General features: G+C 40.3%; 1 protein-coding gene across 3 annotated transcripts in view; it reads right to left on the bottom strand.

Annotated features, from left to right (window-relative positions):
• The window catches only part of SRFBP1 (serum response factor binding protein 1), a 122714-nt gene that overhangs the window by 63252 nt on the left and 38892 nt on the right, over positions 1-20570 (bottom strand). The window contains exons 2-3 of one of the 3 annotated variants that reach the window (XM_032790783.2): positions 17391-17479; positions 15815-15887 (exon numbers count right to left, since the gene is read on the bottom strand). The exons of 1 other annotated variant lie outside the window; for it this stretch is intronic. In XM_032790783.2, the coding sequence (XP_032646674.1) occupies positions 15815-15887; positions 17391-17479 (162 nt within the window). The remainder of the gene's footprint in view (positions 1-15814; positions 15888-17390; positions 17480-20570) is intronic. One more of the 3 variants, XM_032790784.2, reaches the window with a different exon arrangement.

The raw sequence follows: 20570 nt of genomic DNA, 5'->3' as shown, positions 1-20570 counted from the left end.
AGTCCACCTCCAGTCACCCACTTCTGTCACATCCAGCCTGATGTCCCCAGAGCTGCTACCTGGAGTCTCCTTGGTCTCTCCTGCTACCCAGAGCATGCCTTCATGCCCCTCTGCTATCCCAGCTCCCAGAACAGGATCGCACTACTAGCTGGATCATAGTCCAACAGCTTTACCTCCTGGCTCTAAGCTCAAAATTACTCACATTCACACCCTGTTTTGTTGCCCAGATCCCAGCCCATACGCACTTCTCTCCCCCTCTGCCCTATCTCTGTCATTTGGTTGAATTGGGGGTAGGGATGAACGACAACACCAAGAGACTCAGGCCAGACCCATGCATCCCATTTTCAGTTTAGGGAAATAAAGTCACCGTACTCTCTCGGCAGGGCGAAAGGGGAACTGGCAGGAGAGTGCGGGGAGAGGAGCAATCAGAGGGTTGGGGGAGAGGAGCTTGGTGGACATTGACTATACCTTGCTCAAGAAATTTGGACCTTAACAAAAAATAATTAAGCTACTCTGCAATAAGGCTTTGTTTTTATTTTAAGCATTTTATCACTGGTACAGTATCTGCAACTTGGACACTGCAGACAAAGAGAGAGAGAGAGAGAGAGAGTGTGTGTGTGTGTCATTCCTCATAGGCACCTTCCCTACTAAGGGTACATCTACACTACGGGATTATTCTGATTTTACATACACTGGTTTTGTAAAACAGATTGTATAAAGTCGAGTGCACGCGGCCACACTAAGCACATTAATTCGGCGGTGTGCATCCATGGTCCGAGGCTAGCGTCGATTTCCAGAGCGTTGCACTGTGGGTAGCTATTCTGTAGCTATCCCATAGTTCCCGCAGCTCGCCAGCCCCCCTCCGCCCCTTGAATTCTGGGCGATCAGCGATCTGGCGGCAAAACATTGGTCACGGGTGGGTCTGGCCTATAGTGTTGGTCACTTTCATTCCTTCTCCAGGAAAACACAGCAGACAATCATTTTCGACGCCAGTAGCACGGCACCCCATGCACCATGGAGCCAGTTTCAGGTTTTCTTTTTTTGTTTTTTTTACGTGTCACCGTTATGTGTACCTGTGATCCGGGCTCAACAGAGGCTGTACTTGCACGCTACACCTAAGCAGCATTCGTTTGCTTGCTCATGATATGCAGAGACCAGTTAATCACCTCATTCTGTTCTCATTCCAGGCATGCATGGTAATAAAGAAATTGGCAGTGTTTAAAAGGATGGTATATTCTGTCGTTTCTTGTACCGTCGTGGCTGCAATTTCAATGGTGCCCCTGGCTGAGGGTCGGGCTGAGTGTGCAAAGGCAAAAATGGGAATGACTCCCGAGTCAAATCCCTCCTTTATGATTTCTAAAATAGAGTCAGTCCTGCTAGAATGATGGGGGGAAGGTGTGACTGAGAACCAGTTGTATCCACAGAGTTACAGCTGCTCCGTGTCAGATCGCAAAAGCAAAATGATGAGCTTGCATGGCCATTCGACTTGGGGGGTACCCTGATAACAACCCAGCCGTTGCTTCCCTTCCTCCTTCCCAAAACCTTCCTGGCGCTTTAGCGGTGGCAGTGTCCCAACCCATTTGTGTCATGAATTTTATAAAGGAATGCAGGTATTAAGAACAGGAGAGCTTGTTAGTGAGATAATGAGGGGGAGGCAAGCCCCTTGGTGCTTACGACAGTCTTTCAAAGCCAGAACATTAGCGGGGGAGAGGAGCCAGCATCCCGCTGCTGGAGCCATGGCTCAGTACAGAATTTTTCTTTTACACTAGGAAAAGGGGAGGGGCTGATTTGGAAGCTTCAGCCCCCCCAGTTGCTATGTGATTGAGGACGGTGCCCAGCCATTCTGCACCAATCTACTGGAATGGACCAGGAATCATTCCTATTTCTACCCAGGCCGGCCTCCGGCCAACCTCACCTTGAGGCCAGCAAAGAGCACTCACGGGGCTGAGGTGAACGACGGGATAGCAGTCAAACTGTTTACCAATCTGCAACGGGAAGGGTGATGAGGAGCAGATACTGCTCTTTTCACGCTGCAGTTATCACATCCTCCACCGAGCATTCTCTGTGTAAACATTAGGGTGACAGCTGAAAAAAGTCAAAGAAACAGTCCCCAGTGGAGGCCGGGGAGGTGCTGCGCTCCGTGCCTCCTTGCGAGCTTAGTACCTCTCTCGTTGGGGAGGAGTACAGAAACCAATTTAAAGAGCCCTTTATATCGATATAAAGGGCCTCGCAGTGTGGACGGGTACAGCGTTAAATCGGTTTAACGCTGCTAAAATCAGTTTAAATGCGTAGTGTAGACCAGGCCTAAGCTTGAGCAAATCAGACATTCAAATGATTCCATGAAAGAGGGAAAAAAGGACGAATGAAATCTGTACCTCCAGGGAAGCAGATGTCCTGCAGGAAACACAAATATGAAGGGAAACTGTACATGGGTGAAAATCATGTTCAACACTAGGCACAGTTATTCAAAGTGGAGGTAAATCTCCAGACCTTTGTGTGCCAGCTCCTTGAATCTCACAAGTGCAAAGAGGCAGGTGTTGGAAAATGAGTTTTGCAGAGGAGATAGGTTTAAGTGCTGTCCTCAGCCTGCTGCATGCTCCTTTCTTGGCCATATTCCTGACTCCAACTAGCAGTAGTTATGCAGCTGTGCAATCATGTTCATTGTATAGAATGAGACACCCCAGCTCTCTTTCAATTTACTCATCTCCTTTTACTGCACACTTCTGGTATGCAGAATCAGACTCTTGATACCTTTATTGCCATTCACATAAACACTGGTGTTGTTTCCCAGCGGAGGAGTGAAGGAACAAAATATGCACTTGCCACCACAGAGCTGTGAGAGTAAGATGACAACAAGTGCCTCTAAAGTGAATAGAATTGTGAAGTAGGTGGTTGTCAAAATCCTATCCCCATCTTCACAACTGAAAAATAACGATGAAAATGAACTATTGTTCACTCCAGGCCATGAACTACTCCCCTGGCAGTTCATATTTATGTAAGTGCCAGTGTGTGTGTGTGTGTAAATTTAACATTCTCTGCACTTTTTGTTTGCGCAGCTGATATAAACTGATATAACTGAATAACTCCAGAAAGAGAAAGGCAGGGAGAATCCTTAAAAAAAAGTCAGTAAAAATATGACAGCCAGCGCAATTACTGAACAACAAACAAAATAAGTCATACGTTTCTAAGATGTTGTTTGAATAAAGAGAGCTGGTGCAAAATAAACCGAAAGATTTATGCTGTTAAGTTTGCCCACGTATTGCACAGTAGCTCATTTTTGAGCTCTTGGGGGGAGTGAGGGAAGAGGGAGGAGCAGCTGTAATGCAACCCATTACACTACACAGGCAAAGTGGTAATCAAGGCTCCCTGACATCAATGTTTATAAAAAGAAAAAATGCTGAAGTTAAATATTTCTTTGGCCGTTTCTGGATACTGGAGCTGAGGGGAACCTGTTTTAGGTTAGCACATTAGAATCAGGAAGTTCAAGGAGGTACTTTTACTAGGTGCAGTAAAATTAGACAACCCAGAGGGTATGCAGATTCCATTCCAAAACAAAACTTTAACCAAATATTGAGTAAATTGAATAACTGGTTCCAAGAATATTTTATTAAACGGAAATCGGTGCAGACATTGGGTATTTTTCCTCCTCCTACTAAGCTTCATGTTTTAGCATTCCCACCTTTGGTAAACCATACCCATGTTTTTTCAAATATGACATATTTTAGCCTTAAAGGAAAAACTACACACACATTGATCAGCCAAGAAATCTGAAGGACTTCTTAATGGGGGCACATACTGAGGTATATGAAAATAGAGTTCTTAAACAACAAGTTCTACAATGATGGCAATGTTAATTTTGGCCCATGTGCCCAATAGCTCAGAAATTCTTACGTACTAATGTAATACAGTTGGGATCACAGAGTAGCAGTTTCAGATATGCAGAAAACTGACACCGAAGCATGAACACTGGAGTGGGTAGGCATAGCCTAGCATTTGTGTGACAACAGGTATATTAATACACCAATTATCTAGTTACAGAGATCAGTAGTAAAGTCAAGCCTGGAAGCTAAAAAAAATTAGTAAGTTACTATTTTTATTGGTAAGGTTCAGTTTTCTTTCTTGCTTTTGTTATGTTTAAAGACAACGTTCACTATTATGTTCTGGTTTTCAATATAACAAAACAAAAGAGGAAAGAACTAAAACTGAAATTAACCAATAAAACAAAAATAAACCATCTGTAAAAAATGAGAAAAAAATGCAGGTGATACGAATAACTCATTTCCCAAAGCAACAAAATAATACATCTGCCAGTGCAGCTCCTTGTATCCTGGAGTAGAGTTGAACAACTCCACGTGAAAGACCATTATCTAGACTCAGCTATACAATCACAAAATTAAAAGAAAATATGAAACTGAATTTTCAGCAACTGGTGAATTCTATGGAAAACACTCATATGTCAGAACAATATCTATATTGGAGGGTAAGTAATTAAAGCTACTGATATTGATCGGACCTTGAAAAAATCATGACTAGGCGTGTGGCTCTTGCCACATCTTACTGTACCACTTTAACAAAAGGCTGCAGATTTTTCTGTTCAGAAAGACCCCGATGGGGGAAAAAGAGAATAAACTGACATCCCTGGACAGGCCCAGTCACGTGTGGACTGTAGAAATAATGTCTTTGGAACACAAATTGTGGGGTTGGGAGAGGAGCGGAACAAAGATCAGAGCTTCATTTTTTACAACAGTAACTTCCTGGAAAGGGAAGACAAATGGATTTGATAGGAGAACAGGGACACCTGCTCTCTCTTTAGCAGCATGCAACAAAATAGGAGACAGATGGACTGGAGAAGAGTAGAGCAATGGAAATTAATAGACAGTGACTAATGTGTAAGATTACAGCAACCAACTTTTGACCTTTTTAATGAGGCTGTCCAGCCTGCTCTATTACTTTAGGAAGTTAACAAAAGGTTATTGGACCTCATGAAATGTGTATGCAGTGTTGTTGTAGCCACACTGGTCCCAGGATATTAGGGAGGTAAGGCGGGTGAGATAATATCTTTTATTGGACCAACTTCTGTTGAGAGAGATGAGCTTTCACACTTAGGCCACGTCTACACTACCTGCCGGATCAGCAGGTAGTTATCCATCTATCAGGGATCGATTTATCGCGTCTCGTCTAGAGGCGATAAATTGATCCCCGAATTGACGCCTGTACTCCACCTCAGCAGGAGGAGTAAGCGGAGTCGATGGGGGAGCCGCGGCAGTCGACTTGCCGCCGCAAGGACAGCCAAGTAAGTTGAACTAGGATACTTTGACTTCAGCTATGTGAACGGCATAGCTGAAGTTGCGTATCTTAGATCAATTCCCATATCCCCCCATTGTAGACCAGACCTTACACTGAGCTTTTCTTCTTATACTGCCTAAACATTTGATGGATGTGTTACTGCATAACTGAGGGTCTATGGGTACTTTAAGCAACTGTATAAATGGAGAACTCTATTGAGAGGGAAAAAAGGAATGGTTTTGGGGGAAGATGGGTTAAACTGAAGGAGGCGGGAGGAGAAAAAGAATCCTAGAAATTTGATAGTGAAATGATGTACTAAGCTATCTTGTCTGTAAAACTGGAAATATAGGATTGTTCCTTCAATATAATCTCAATTGCTTCATTCAGCCTATTTTACAGGAAACTGATGATGGGGGCTCTTCCACCAGCTGTTTGGGAGATAAACCTACAACTGTGTACACATACTCATACGTATAAGCCCTTGAATGTCTAAGGGCTTGTCTACGTGCAGGGTTCTCATAACAAATTTTTGGTGGCCTCAAAGTGTGGCCACCAACTCTTGCTGGTGGCCACTGACATTTTTTCCTAAAATACTTAATTAACTTTATGTCCATATTTAAGTATTTTTCCTATACATGTCCAAATCATAGTAATTTATTCGTGTAGGGTTTTTTTCAGACTCAAAAATAAAAGCAACATACAATTGTCTCTATTCTTTACTGGACCTAAACAGAACAGAAACAAAATGTGCTTTGCATGTTCTTGTCTTTTTTGCTTTTTTTTGGTTGCTTTTAAGACTAGTTAGTCAGTAAATCTGCTTCTGTGAAAAGTGATATTTGTATGTTTGTAAATATCAGTTTTCATAGCAGCAGACTTGCTAGCTAGCTGGGAGGCAGCAAAAAGTGACATTAACAAATCACTTTTCACAACAGACTTACTCAGCCCTGGTAAGCTAGGACACAAATTAAGACCTGCATGGGGAGGTGGGTAGGGAGACCGCAGGGATCAGGGATGATGGCAGGATGTAGGGGGTGCTGAGCAAAGCAGCGGGGGCCGGGGAAATGGGGTGGTGGTGACCTGAAGCCAGAGCCTGGGAACCGGAGCACCTGCATGACTGAAGCCTGGGGCCAGACAACACAGTGGGGATCAAGAGCGATGGGGGGAGTTGGGAGGGGGAAGTGTGTGGGTGAGTGCGGGGCTGGCACCCAGTGCTGCATGGCTGGGAACTGAGGCTGGAGCCCATGGCCCTGCAACTGGAGCCTGAAACCCTGCGGCCGGGGGACAGAGCCCAACACCCCTCACTCCAGGGCTGAAGCCAGAAGTCCAATCCTCTCTGCCCCCAGGAAAGTAAGGAACTTACACTGGCTTCCTGCTTCTCCGGTGATTGCAGTTCCAGAGGGAGGCAAGGCCCAACCCTGCTGACAACCCCACGGAGAGGCTGCTGCTTTGCCCCTCCCCACCCCCCGCAAGGCCCAGGAGGCTGTGGCCGCACAAAAAGCCACTGGTGGCCACATTTGAGAAACACTGACTAGGGATACTGAGGAAAGTTAAGGTAAATCACCTAAAAAGGCGAAGTCAATGTACATTAACTTAAAGTGTGTTAAATCCCATTATGAATGCTCTCTTTCAGGAGTAAAATGGCCTTACTCCGCTGTAACTTTTAGTTCTCCTAAGGCCTGTATCCATACAGGTGTTCAAAGCACTTTAACTTATATACACTGAGTCATATTAGGAGTTCTTAATACACTTTTAATGTTCTATACCTTCAGACATAGAAAAACTTTTGAAAGCATCCTGGCTCTAAATCTTCACACCATTCTTTCAAAAGCCTTAAAAATATTCTTTCATACTAACTTTATGAATGTTGCCATGCCTAATATGAAGCAAAACATATAGCACATTTTTGTTGGAAACATATGCTGTGAGACAAAAGAAAAATATAGCAAAACAGCAACAAGGAATATTAGTCACTGCTCTTGCCTAATACAATTATTTACAGTGGGATGTTGACTGAAACCTAGGCTACAGAAGCTGAAAGGATCAAACAAAAAAGTAGCTACTTTACAAGAATTCACATTATAAGTCTTTTAGAAAAGAAATCTATTTTTTTTTTAAAAAATCAATAAAGAAAAACAAAAAACAAACAAACCCAAGAAAACAATGGAACGAAAGAGACTTGTAATGCTTCTGAGATTTCCCTGTATTAGATGAGTTAATGACCTAAACTTTGCTTCGGATCACTTCTTACTTCACTGAATCCAAGTGAGATTTTTGGTATTGATCATTCTTTCCATTGCAAGAAGAGAATGTGCTTAGCACTCTTTTGGTTTAAAGTCTACAAATCTCCCATTTTCCCTCCTATTATTTATTTTTGTCCCCCTTTCCCTTGGAACCTCTAGCTCATAGTTAGCATCAGCTTTAGACATCACTTCTATGTGGAAACCCACTAACTCCATCTTTATTTCCCATCATCTTCTCTCTGCCAACCTGCCTTGAATAACCCTCTGCATAAATAGTATCTTCCTGTAATGAAACATTTCCAAAGACTGCAGCTTTCCACCAGGCCTTTCCTTCCTCATGTCATTGACTGCACTATGGCTTTCATGAATTTAGATCTTAATTTTCTTCTCAAGGCTCATGCTTTTAAAATCATCCTGGAGCCTCACGTTATCCCCTCAAACAACAACTTCTTGCTCTGTTAGTAGAACTGACCAGTTAATCGCTGCTCACTACCAGCAAGTGGAATCCACACATTTCCCTTTATTGATCAAGGGGAGGGCTTTACCTTTCCTCTATAATTCCACTACAGAGATTCTCCAGATAAGTTTGGGATAAGAAAACAAAATCAGTCTTAAAAAAAGAGTGCCTTTTTTTTTTTTTTTAAAGGGGCACAGTCAATTAATGGTAGTAAATATCTAATAATGCAAATCACACAATGTGCGAATGTGACTTATTTTTTGAGCAGGTATGTTAAATCTTGGACACTAAGTACTATTTCTGTTAAAAGTTTTAAAAATTGAGAGGCTATTTTCTGAGTAGTTCAACATTTGGACAGTACAGAGTGTAAAGAAAGCTAGATTATTAAATATTACACTTTTTAAAAAAAATAGGATAAAAAACTCTGCAAAGTTAAACCATAATCCATTTGGAAAATCCCTTCAAACAAGGCAAAGACTATTTTAAAAATATTCCTATCTTTCCAGTTTGTCATTTTTTAAATTTCTATAAAGTAAATCGCTTATAGAAAAGGCTACCAAGGATCATACTGTTCTTTTCTTTTTCTTCTTCTTTTGAGAAACATTAAAATAAATGTTTTATTCAATTCTGGCAAAATGAAATCAGAAGAGTCCAAAAACACTGTTCTATTCCAATAGCTCTAAAAACTCCTGCAAACAATTAACCCAGTTCTTGCATCCACGTAGCTGGAATTTTTAACCACTGCCATCTCCCACATAAAACACATTCCTAATTCTTGTGCTTGAGAAATGCAATGACTCTAAACACGTTTTACTGTTATTTAAAGCGATTACTTTTCCTTTAATTTCCCTGCATTACCAAAAAACCCCAAGATACATAAGCATCAATAATAAATTCTGTTCCAAACCACAGTCATATAACTTACCCTATGAACAAATTTGCTGTAAATAAAAAAAGCTCTTCCTATCTACAAGTGGCAAAATATCCTTCGGTTTCAACACATTCACCATTATTTGCCTCTATGACTATTTATATATGATTTTTTAAAAAGTTAATTCTCTGTAACATGGCACAATATTTGTTGTTCTTCAGGTATGGTATAACATTATCCTCCAACATGGTATACTGGCTATAAAATTAGTTATCTGCTATTGTATTATCTAAGAAATAAAATTAGCGCTAAATCTGGTGTCAAGCTGTGGCAACTACTCTACCCTTCCCATGTTGTTAAACTGGAGAGGAGAGGGGTTGGGTGGTCCTGGCTAGATAGAAGAGTGGATGCAGGGGAAGGGGATGAGGTCTGGGTACAGAAAAGACAGCAGTTCTTCTTGAACCTAACACATACAGGGACAAAGTTCAGGCCTAATATGGCCATATTAGGACCTTTGCATGCTGGCATGCAACCTTAATTTGCTCTTAAAATTAAATGAAAAACAAAAATACCTCCTCCAAACTAGTTTGGTTATGCAAAGCAGAGAAATGGGGCACACAAAATGTACATTTGAGCGAAATTTTTAACACACTATACACATTATAACACGCATACACAAACCATGAAAATACATTTGGGAAAATTCACTTTCCAGGCCTAGTTACTTAAGCTTTCCTTATAGTTAAAGGTCTGATCCTGAAAAGGGCAGAGCATTTACAACTCTTATTGTGTTGCATGGAGACAGTGCTGATCAGCAGATCTCCCGGTAATTAAGCACTAAGATGTCTTTCAGATACATATGTCACCAGTAGAAAGGGAAGAAAAAAAAGAATTCAGGATAATCATGGCTAGACTGAAATTATTTAAATGTTGGTCAATAATGAGATTCAGATCCCAGAAAAGGAGAAAGAATCAGTACAAAAAGGCCTGCTATTTTTTAATTCAATTGAATGTTGATAATTTCCAGAAAGATGAACAGGTAGAGGGTCTCCAAGCAGAAATTCAAAGCTCATTACACTGGCTGAGGAGAGAAGTCCCTCAGACTAGGGCTCAAATTCCCTAGACTTTTCTGTGCAAAGATGATGCTTTAGTGTTGCTCTGGAAATGATGAACAGGAGCAACAAGAATGCAATTGCTCCAAGATAACAAAATCCTAAATCAAGCTTAAGACAGACATTTTCTTCATATAGTGTACCTGAAATGAGAACTTTATGAAACTGATTAAGGGGGGTCAGACTACCACTTTCTGATCACTTCTGAAGCCAGTGCAAGTTTTCCCAGGTTTGATTGATTTATTTATTTATTTATTTAAATGTTAGCCTTGTTGATGGAGAAGGGTGGTCTAGCTCTGGCCCTCTGCGTGTTGAAACAGAAAAAAAAAATCAACGATTAGTTCTGAAAGAACAAAAAGGCTGCCTCTGCTGATTTTACACAGAAAACTAAAAGGACTTTAACTTGTACTGACGTTTCCTTTCTTGAGATTCCTGAGAAAGCTGCATTTCCTTTAAATCTGTAGCAACCTTAATAACTTTGCGTAGCCACATCTATATGGTACATGCTAAATATTGTTATAGTAGCCATCTACTGAAAAAAGTGCAGAAGAAAAACTGTATGGATTAAATAGGTTCTAGAGATAACATTTTATTTTGTAGCCTCTAACCCAGCTAATTTATCTGCCCGCTATTGTGTTTTTCCTCTCTAAATTTGCCTTCCTTGTCTTTATCTTCTTTAAGTTTCTCATCAGGGCATCAGGGACTGACAGCTTGGGTCCTGCAGCTGTATGTCTGAACAGGTCAAGTGAAGAAGACTCTGAAGATGGTTTTTGAAGGCAAAGGCAAAGCAAATGAGAGAGAAACAAAAAAAGTGTGAAAAAAACTGAAGTAAAACAAAAATGCAGAGAAAAAACAGAGCTCAGAGGACAGCCACATATAGCTCTAGATGGAGGTGGTGAACTGAAGCATGCAAAGGACCCATTTCTCGGAGACCCTCAGAACATCTACCTGAAGCATTCATCTGTGCTCTGTCTGTTGCTGATTGTGGGCAAACTAATCCAGAGGTCTGGTCTCTGAATTGGTGGATGCTCTCTGTCTCAACTTATTATAGAGATCATAGAAAATAAGTGAAAAATGACTGAGTTAACTTGGTTGTAGAACATTATATTTCTAGACTTATCTTTAGTGACCAATATTCATATTATATCAAAGCATAGTTTTGCATTTAATATTAAAAGTGCTCTATCAACATCAGAGGTCACAGCTTAGGAAGATTTTATTAAAAATCTGGGTAGTTTTCTTGAGAATGATATATGGCCATACCTTAAGCCCCCAGTAATCTGGAAAAGTTTATGTACTACTTGTTCATTCAGAATGCCCACATTAAAGATATGATTTCAGTGAAAAGTCAAATCAGGCTTCCAAACTGGGGTTCTTTTTGGCTTGAAAGTTAACAAAATATGAATTTTTCAATATATGATTTTACAGTATTTACATAACTAGGACTCGGCACACCACTTCTGAAAGGTTGCCGACCCCTGCTTTTGGGCGTGAAGAAAAAAATACAAGCTCCAATCCTACTCAGAGAACAAAAGGCAACATAGTGTGCTGCAGGTCACATATTTCAGGCCAACAATAGAAAACATACTTGGGCTGTATAGCATGTAGGCATGGGATCTCTTACTAAGATGATCAGAAGGTAGAGCAGAAATAAAATACAGTTAATAATTCAGTAATTGTCACACTCACTTTCCTGAACTAATGTCTTGTATCTTATCTTGTGGATATTTGTCTTGTCTGATTGTTTATACTTCTGAAGTATTATATAATTTTTAGAAATTAATGTTGAACAACTGCAAGATTCAGGGACAGCAAAAAGGGCTACATCCTGCTAACAGACAACATATAGGTAGGAAACATTAGCCCAAAATGGCAGACCTAAGAAAGCACTAATTAAGAGTTACAGCTGAAACCACACAGCAGAGTGCCTCTCTTGGGACAGAAAGTTGATACGTCAGCTCCTTTCTACAAGTTCTGAATCACACATTTCCCCATTGAACTCTTAGCATCAATAATTCAAAAAGAGCCTAAGAGTAAAGTTGAGGTTTGAGACTTTTCCCCAAGTACAGACAGCTAGAATTGGTTCGAAAAATTCCAATCTTTTACAGAACCTTAAAAAAACCAAAACCAAAACACACACAAAATACCCAACCAAACAAAAAAACCCCTCAAAACAAATAAAACCAAAACAAAGTCACCTACATCATTTTTGGATTTGGAAGCAGGACACAAACTTTATATAGTCAATAATGAAGCACTTCCACTGCGACTGCCATACTTCTCCATTTCAACTCTGACATATTCTACCAAGCTTCCAAATCCAAAAGTCAAATAAGATTCCCAGTTGTAGAAGAGGAACACATACAGCTGAAGAGGCTTGTCTTAGGCTGGTCTTGTCAAAGTTGCTTGGTCTTAGGACTGAAGGAAAACCCAACTTCGAAATTACTCTCAGGGAACTGATGCTACCGAGAAAGATTTTTACTATGAAAAGGAATGCACCAGCAAACTGAGATTCTTGTAACATCTGCCAAAACATGGAATACTGGACAGAGTGAAAGAGCATCTGAGAAACAGATGTGCAGAGAGTGAGGATGGGCAAGTTTCCCCATCTCATTTGAGAAAAGTACTTTTCATACATACTATATTTTAACATCAATGGCGAGTAGAATTTGACAATAAGTTGCTTATTTTGCCATACAGGCATTATATGTATGATGGGAATATTTTTTAAAAAGTACCATATTTGTTATGGTACATAAGTTCAGTTGAGTCTAAAATTCTTTACAAGTGGTTCAATATGGTAAAATTGCAATCTTTACTAACACATACATCTATACTACTATCTAGGGTGTTTAGTGGCAAATGATATATCTAGGCATTACATGTAGGCTTGGCAGAATTCTTATCAATGTTTATTCTTAAGTATTTTTTCTATTGTTATCCACTTAAATCTTCATAATTGTGGGGGAGGGGGAAGCAGAGACAATTACTTAATGACAGTGGACACTGAGTCAAAAAGCTAAAGCTTCATAACCATTAAAACAAATTGTCAACATCATGTCAAAATATATATAATAAATATTCTCAAAGCAAACCATTAAGTTCTGAAGCAGTATTTTTCTTATGCTGCCTATCTGTAAATTTCTTTTATCGATGGAAATATTTTTTTAGTTAGTTTGGGTGTGCGCAAGCGAAATTGACTTAACTGACATTTACTTATAAAAATCTAATCCTTCCAAGCTGAGTTACATGCAGTTGCTTTACACCTTTTTTAAAAAAAAAAAAAAAATAATACAATCTTTTAAAATGATATGTCGTACAAATATGAAACTGCATAGTCTATGCCTTGGTATTTGTGCTGATCTAAAAAGCATCAGCTATTATTAAACAGTTGATCAAACCAGGTCCTAAACCTAAAGTTTTCACAAATGTTGCTTGTTCTTATATTAAATTGCCATAGCTCAAATCTTTTATAGGCTCCTATAATTAGGATACAAAGTGCCTACAATAAGATTACCAATAATGCTCAAATGTATTTAAGTCTCATGCTACAGTTGTTGGACAAGTAAGAAAAAAAAATCAATGAATAAGCCAACAGGTAAAGAATGTGAGGTAAGGAGAAGTCACAAGCATGTGCAAGCTGTGTGGCTTGATGCCTATGAAGGAGGGGAGGTAACTGAGTGAGCTTTCTGATGCAGTGTGGTTGTAGCCATGTCAGGTCCAAGTATTAGAGACACAAGGTGGGTGAAATAATATCTTTTATTGGGCCAACTTCTGTTGGTGAGAGAGACGAGATTTTGAGCTTACAGTAACCTCTTCTTCAGACATCTGTTGAAGAACAAGGGGAGTTGACAGAGAGGCTTACCAACTGCAGGTAGTTTGGGGACACTGGGATATAATTTGACTAAGTTCTGACTTGGGGCCCATATTTTTGAGACTGCCCTGTTGGAAACCCACCTGGGCAAAGTCTGAACAATGACTGTGTTTGGCGTCATCCTGATGAAAACTGATGTTTGCTGAGGTGGAGTAAGAGGCCCTGGACAGAGCTAAAGAGCAAGGGGGATAGAGACTGCACATTCCTAACTGCGGCTGGGAATACCTCTTCGGGTGACAAGGACTCTGATGGGTTCTTGAGGCCACTGATTCCTGTGTATTTGAAAGAGTCGAGCTAAAAGCTGTACTTGCCTTATGTGGGGAGAGCTCACCGGAGGCTCATTATCTAGCCAGTGGCAAGCAGAAGTCAGAGCCCAGCAACAGTTCCGGACTGAGTAGCAGCAACTGGGCCCAGCCACAGCACCCAGCAGGCAGAGCAAAGCGACAGTTGGATTCATCCACAGGCTACAGCTTCCAACAGGAAAAAAGCAGAGCGAGAGTATTGCCCATTGAAAGACCAATTGTTTGGGACTGTGACTTACGCATAGAGATATACCTATCTCATAGAGCTGGAAGGGACCCCGAATGGTCATTGAGCCCAGGTCCCTGCCTTAACTAGCAGGATCAAGTACTGATTTTGCCCTAGATCCCTAAGTGGCCCCCTCAAGGACTGAACTCACAACCTTGGGTTTAGCAGGCCAATGCTCAAACCACTGAGCTTTCCCTCCACCCTTCTGAGGTAAATGGTGGTGGAAGGTGTTAGATTGTAAATACTTATCTCAGTTCAACCTGCTCTTTCCCTTTTCGCCCCTCTCCCCCAATAAAGTTCATGTTTAAACCTCTGTGCTTGTGACTGGGTACAGATTAGCTTGGCAAAGGCACCCAGAGTGGTTATAGGTTCCCAGATTACTTGGCGGGGGTTTGAGCCAAAAAGAAAGACAGAAACTATAGAGAATCCCCTAATATAAATGCCCTTGTTGCTGCCAACCCTACTAGCAGAAAGGTTACACATGGAATGCCTTTGAATCAATTATCTGACATTCTTTAATTGCTTTCCATGTGAAAATGCAGTACTTTATGTATTCTCATTACCCACATGGGAGAGGCTTTTCTGTCTATTTCTTGTTTATCTGTTGAGACTGCCTGGTTTTGAATCAGTTGTAAGAGAAATGTGCTGGAGAAGAGAACTTACCCAACTAGTTTACAGATCTGCCCAAGAACAGCTTACTTACTATTACATCGTCAATAAAGACTTTCCAATTTGCATGCCTTTGTACATGACTCAAACCTAGAGTCTCCAGAGACATCAGGAGGAAAGACACAACAGGTACAGTGATGGGGATTCAGCAATTATCTAACTGAGAAAATAGCACTCGGAGCATAATGCATCCTTATGCTCAAACTTGAATGCTGGAATTTTACTCAAATACAATATTCATAATTTTAAAAAAAACCTTCATGAAAATTCAACCTGTCATTAGGATAATTATTAGTCAAATATGGTTTTAAAGTTGTTATAAAACAGACAACCAGACATTTAATTACATGTCACAATGTTAGAGAAATTTATGACTTGAAAGTTATGCTAACAAACACCCTGTCTAAAGAGGGGAAAATATGTCTGATTCAATGTCTCGTCAGTCCACTGAAACTTCAATTTCAACAGATCTACACCCCTGAACAGTACAAATATTTAAATTCCTATATTTGTAACTGTTACCGTGAAAGCTTCAGGCAATGGAGCATTTCTGAACAGATGAAAGTTTAGTCTGGCAAGTCTCAGTCAAATTAGTTTAACACCTTGACAGGTATAGCAACAAACATGGAATACACAAAATTCTTAATGTTCCACTCTGTTACATTTACAGTCAAAACAGATCTATGCATGATTTCACCTTCCGCAAAAACAAGCCCAGGCTTTTGTTACTAAAATAAGTGACACTAAATATTAAATACATGTATATGAAGATATTACCTTCATGGCATGAATTTCTTCTAGTAATCTCTCTGCTCGCCTTTGGTTCTTTAGTACCACATCTTCCGAACCCCTGTAGATAAAGACTGTGTTTAACTGGGTAACATATTGATTTGCAATCATTTCTCAACAAGGAAGTTACTATTTGCAGCAAAATAAATCCCAAAAGTCAACAAACAATTTCATTTTACTGTTCATGTCTATTTTATGTTAAATATAAGTTTTCAGAACAACCAACTAAACATAGAAACATCAATGCGCCCCCAGCTTTTACAGATGAAATTAGCAAGCAGAAGAAATATAATGACAATTCTAAAAACATTATGGCAAGTAGTAATATATCTGATAGCAACATTTTGGCAAGGACTTTTTTAAAATCAGAAGAATCTGCTGTATTCTCTATAGGAGCTGTTGAATTAAATGTAGTGTCTAGAGAACACTATAAATTGTTTAGCACCAGTGTAAGTCAAGGTTGCTCAAACTAGATAAGAGATTAATCAAGCCCGAGAATGATTATTAGGCTGAAAGTTTGTGTAAGTACATTATGATTAAGTTTTGAATGACCCTAGATAGGATATAATAATCAAACCTTAAGAGAAGATAGGGATTAAAGAATACCCACCTACCAAAAAAAAAAAAAAAAAGTGAGTTTGCTGAAAATAGAATCCTGAAAATTTAGATGGCAAGAGGTACTTTACTGAGTAAAATTTACAATAAAATTAAATGTTAATTACAAAATTTAAATATGTAATGGAGGCCACGATATTGCCAAAAATCGTACACAATTTGCTATAGTGGATGAAGTATCTAAAAAAACCCAGCTATATTCTTCACATTTTAAACACAACAGTAGATTTGTCGTCTTTCATTGGTCTCCTGTACTAACGGGGTCACAAATCATTTTGCCCCATCTGAAAGATTAATTACACTAACACTGATTAAAAACATTATTAACAAGTTTCAAAAACAGTGCTTATTTGTTCAAAGCATATTGAAAAGTGCTCCTTGCACTGAGACTTTGAACTTTGCACTGAGGAAGAAGCTGAAGCTTTCTGTAACACAGTGATGTTCTAAAACAAAGGCTAAACTTTTCTAAAATGCTTACGTGATTTAGTATAAATCTCATTTTCAAAATTACTTCAGTCAAGTGTTTAAACCAGTTTTGAAAATGGGACTTGGGCTCCAAAGTCACTTAAGCACTTCTGAAAACTTTACTTCAAGTCTGCTTTGGGAAATTGTCTTTAGATTCATATTACCTTAAAGTATATTAAGATAAGTAAAATATTGACACAAATCTATAAATAAGATTTACTACATCTTACACACTTAATAATGCACATTCATAAAAGTACAGTTCAAGACCAATCCCATTCTAAAAACATATTGTGTTTTAATAAAAGTATTAACTATCCAATTAATTTACTGCCCCACTATCTACCTCAAATGTGTGGAGTGTTAAATAACATTATGTAGACACTCATTTTTACCCATAGTTTATCCAATATTTATCTAAGTCATTTAAAAAAAATGCAGCTTTAAAATATTTATAAAAAAGGAATATTAATATTAAACTAACTTTTTTAATTTAAGTTTTGCAATATGTCTGGTGAGTTTGCGAATGGTAAGAACTCTGGCCTTCTTCACCTCTTTTCTCATCTTCACAACCTATTTGAAAGGAGGACAATATGTTAGAAATCTATTTATCCTTGTGTATAGAAACTAATCAATATATCTGTTATGCCTTTGTTTTTTGAAACTGATTCAATAAACAGAAAAATATTTTGAGAACACAGTTCACTCCTCTGCTTACCAAAAATCTTAGTTCAAATGAATTCAGATTCCCATTAAACTCAAACTGCTTCCATAAACATCAATCAGAGGAGGAAAACAAACCAACAGTCTAAAAATGTGACTGAGGTCTGAACAGGAACAAGACATGAAAAAGCCCAGGCATTCTTAACCAGCCATATTTTAATAATATTCTTAGAACCACGCTGGCCTAGAATTTTGAACAGCTTAGATTTATGTTTTGCTCATTCATTTTGTATACCCACCTCATTGAAAATGCACCTGTACTTGTCTGTTAAAGCATTATATGGAACAAAACTACCTTTAACTGATATTTTAAATGTTCTTTAAAAAGCCCCTAAAGCGAACACTTATTCATTCTTCAATAATAGACTGTCTGTCAAAGGCCATTCTAAATTCTACAACAGACAAACAAATAAAACCACATTGCTACCCATATGGACTGTCATTAAATTTACTTTCATTTCCACCCCCCAGAATTATACTTGCAAATTGTAAATTTACAGACATACATCAATATATATTTAATCCTACTTGGGTTTTATTTCCCCCCAGCCAATCCCACAAAAAACACATTTTTTAAAAAAAGGTAGCATAGATAAACAAATGGTAAATCCAGCAAATGAAATTCCATGAAATTTCTCCAGGGTCAAACTTATTGAAAGTTAGTGTTTTCATAAAAATACAAGGACTTGAGGTGTAGGATGATAATAGCATCTCATTGCTGACTAATGACCTGGCCATTTGTGTACATTAATACTGTACAGAAATTTGAAACTATTATCTAGCAATACATTTTCTAAAACTTTCTTTTTTGGAGTGATTTACCATCATCAATCATAAAACAGTGTTAAAATCCACAAAGTGGAGAGAAAAAGAAAACATCAGAACAAAAATTGTGTCTGATTTTTGTATTTGTGGTAAAATTGTAGCGAAATCCTAAAATTTACTCCTGGACAGAGAATTTGTACTGTATGCCAAGTTGCCACACCCTTCTTAAAAATTCCATAGAGGAATTTCTCTTTATTGTACCCAGAGTTTTTATTTTTAACTACAGACAAAATCTTAAACACTTGCACACTCCCTATGCATATCCACATATAAGATCTAAAATACTGATATGCCTGTGGCAGATCCTAAATGTTCCAATGGCTCATGGCATTGGGTGTTCATCAAACTGAGACTGAACTAAGTTTTCAGAAGTCTATGCAAATCTTCTCCTGCCTAGTACAAGTGATATCATGTACTAGTTGCAGAAGCATCCAGTGGTACAATCAAGGAACCCTCCTCCCCCATGCATTTGTCATGTTCGACGTGATACAGTTGTTCTCCTCAGAGTATACATTGGGGTAACATCCACAAATGTTGGTTCTACCACCTTGTCATTCACAGCAGCAATTTAGTTGTAGGCCCTGCTCCGCACAAGATCTTCTCTTTGCTCCCAGACAAAATTTGTGTCATGAGCCAATGGTCCCTAAATCTGGCAGGAGCAGTCCCCTGGCTACCACTCCTGTCTACAACCTGGATGTTATGACCTGTGAATCTTGAATTTCCCTAAAGGGGGTTGCCTAAGTCTCTTAACTCAGCTAGATCCATCATTTCAGGATCTTCCCCAGGTACCAGAACTGGGTTCAGCAGCCACTGTATCCAATTTTCTTAGCTCATGGATAATTTCCCACAGGTACTGTTAATCCCAGGATAGGACAACAGTGAGGGTAGGGCCATATGTCATCTCACAGACAGCCATAGGCATCTGCAGAGATAGGCCTTCAGATGAGTGTGAATGCACTGTAGGAAGATTGTTTCCCCTGGGGTCCCTTCTGGCTACATTCAGAGTCCAACCGACCTTGCACTTCTGTCCCATTGATCCATACAGTGACCATTACTTTGGCAGGTCCGGTCTTCCACACTCAGCTTTCCACTGTCCAAACTTTGGGATACTCACATTCCATAAAGGGGTACTCTCTTTGGGAGTGTTCTGGCTGCCCACATGAGAATAGGCCACCATGTTTTGGTCTGAGCCCATTCTCTCACCTGCTACCAACCTTGTCGATTAGTCGTTTGGCATCTAAGTTCACACTATTCCCTCATGGCAGCGGTGTCGGTAGCCAACCACGCTCTTTAGGTTTTGTCCAGGCCCTTACTAGCCTGTTGCTGTGACTCATCCAAAGTCAGTCATTCTAAATCACCATGCACTGAACATGAGGGCACTTGTCCCTGATGAACAGAGAGTGTTCTCTTCTGCCTGGGGTTCATATCAGGTTGGGTTGGCTTCTTAGCCTCAGTCTGTTCCCTGCCCTCATATCTGAAGTTTCTAGGCAGTTTTCATGGAGTAGCTCAGGGGTCGGCAACCCATGGCACGCAAGTCGATTTTTAATGGCACGCTGGAGTTTGCCGGGACTTCAGTGTGCCATTATAAATCCTGCCGACGCGGCAAGCTGCAGGGTCTGCGCTGCCTGGCCGGAACGTGGACAGAGCGCAGCAAGCCGCTGGCCCCTCCCCCGCTTTCCCCCCCTTCCCCTGGAGTCCTGCCGCCATGCACGCAGCGCTCTGGGGGCCGGGGCTGCACACTCCCGCGGGGCAACGTTTAGCTCCGTGGGGAGGGAAAACCGCTCCCTGCTCATCCGGAGCAACGCCACGGCGCGCACAGCGCTCTTAGGGGCGGGGTTGCGTGCGCACGGCAGCGACAAAACTCCGGATGAGCGGGGAGCCTCATGGTAAGGGGTCCGGGTCGGGGGTTGGATAAGGGGTGGGGGCAGACAGGGAGCAGGGTGGGTTGGACGGGAGGGGTGGGATCCCAGGAGGGTGGTTAGGGGCGGAGGGGTCTCTGGAGGGGGCAGTTAGGGAGCAGCGGGGGTGCATGGGACATGGGAGTCCCGGGGTCTGTTGGGGGTAAGGGGTGGATAGGGGGTCAGGTCAGTCAGGGGACAGGGAGCAAGGAGGGTCC

The sequence above is a fragment of the Chelonoidis abingdonii genome, chromosome 6, assembly GCF_003597395.2.
Source record: "Chelonoidis abingdonii isolate Lonesome George chromosome 6, CheloAbing_2.0, whole genome shotgun sequence".
NCBI lineage: Eukaryota > Metazoa > Chordata > Testudines > Testudinidae > Chelonoidis > Chelonoidis abingdonii.
This window is presented reverse-complemented; position numbering and strand designations above follow the sequence as displayed.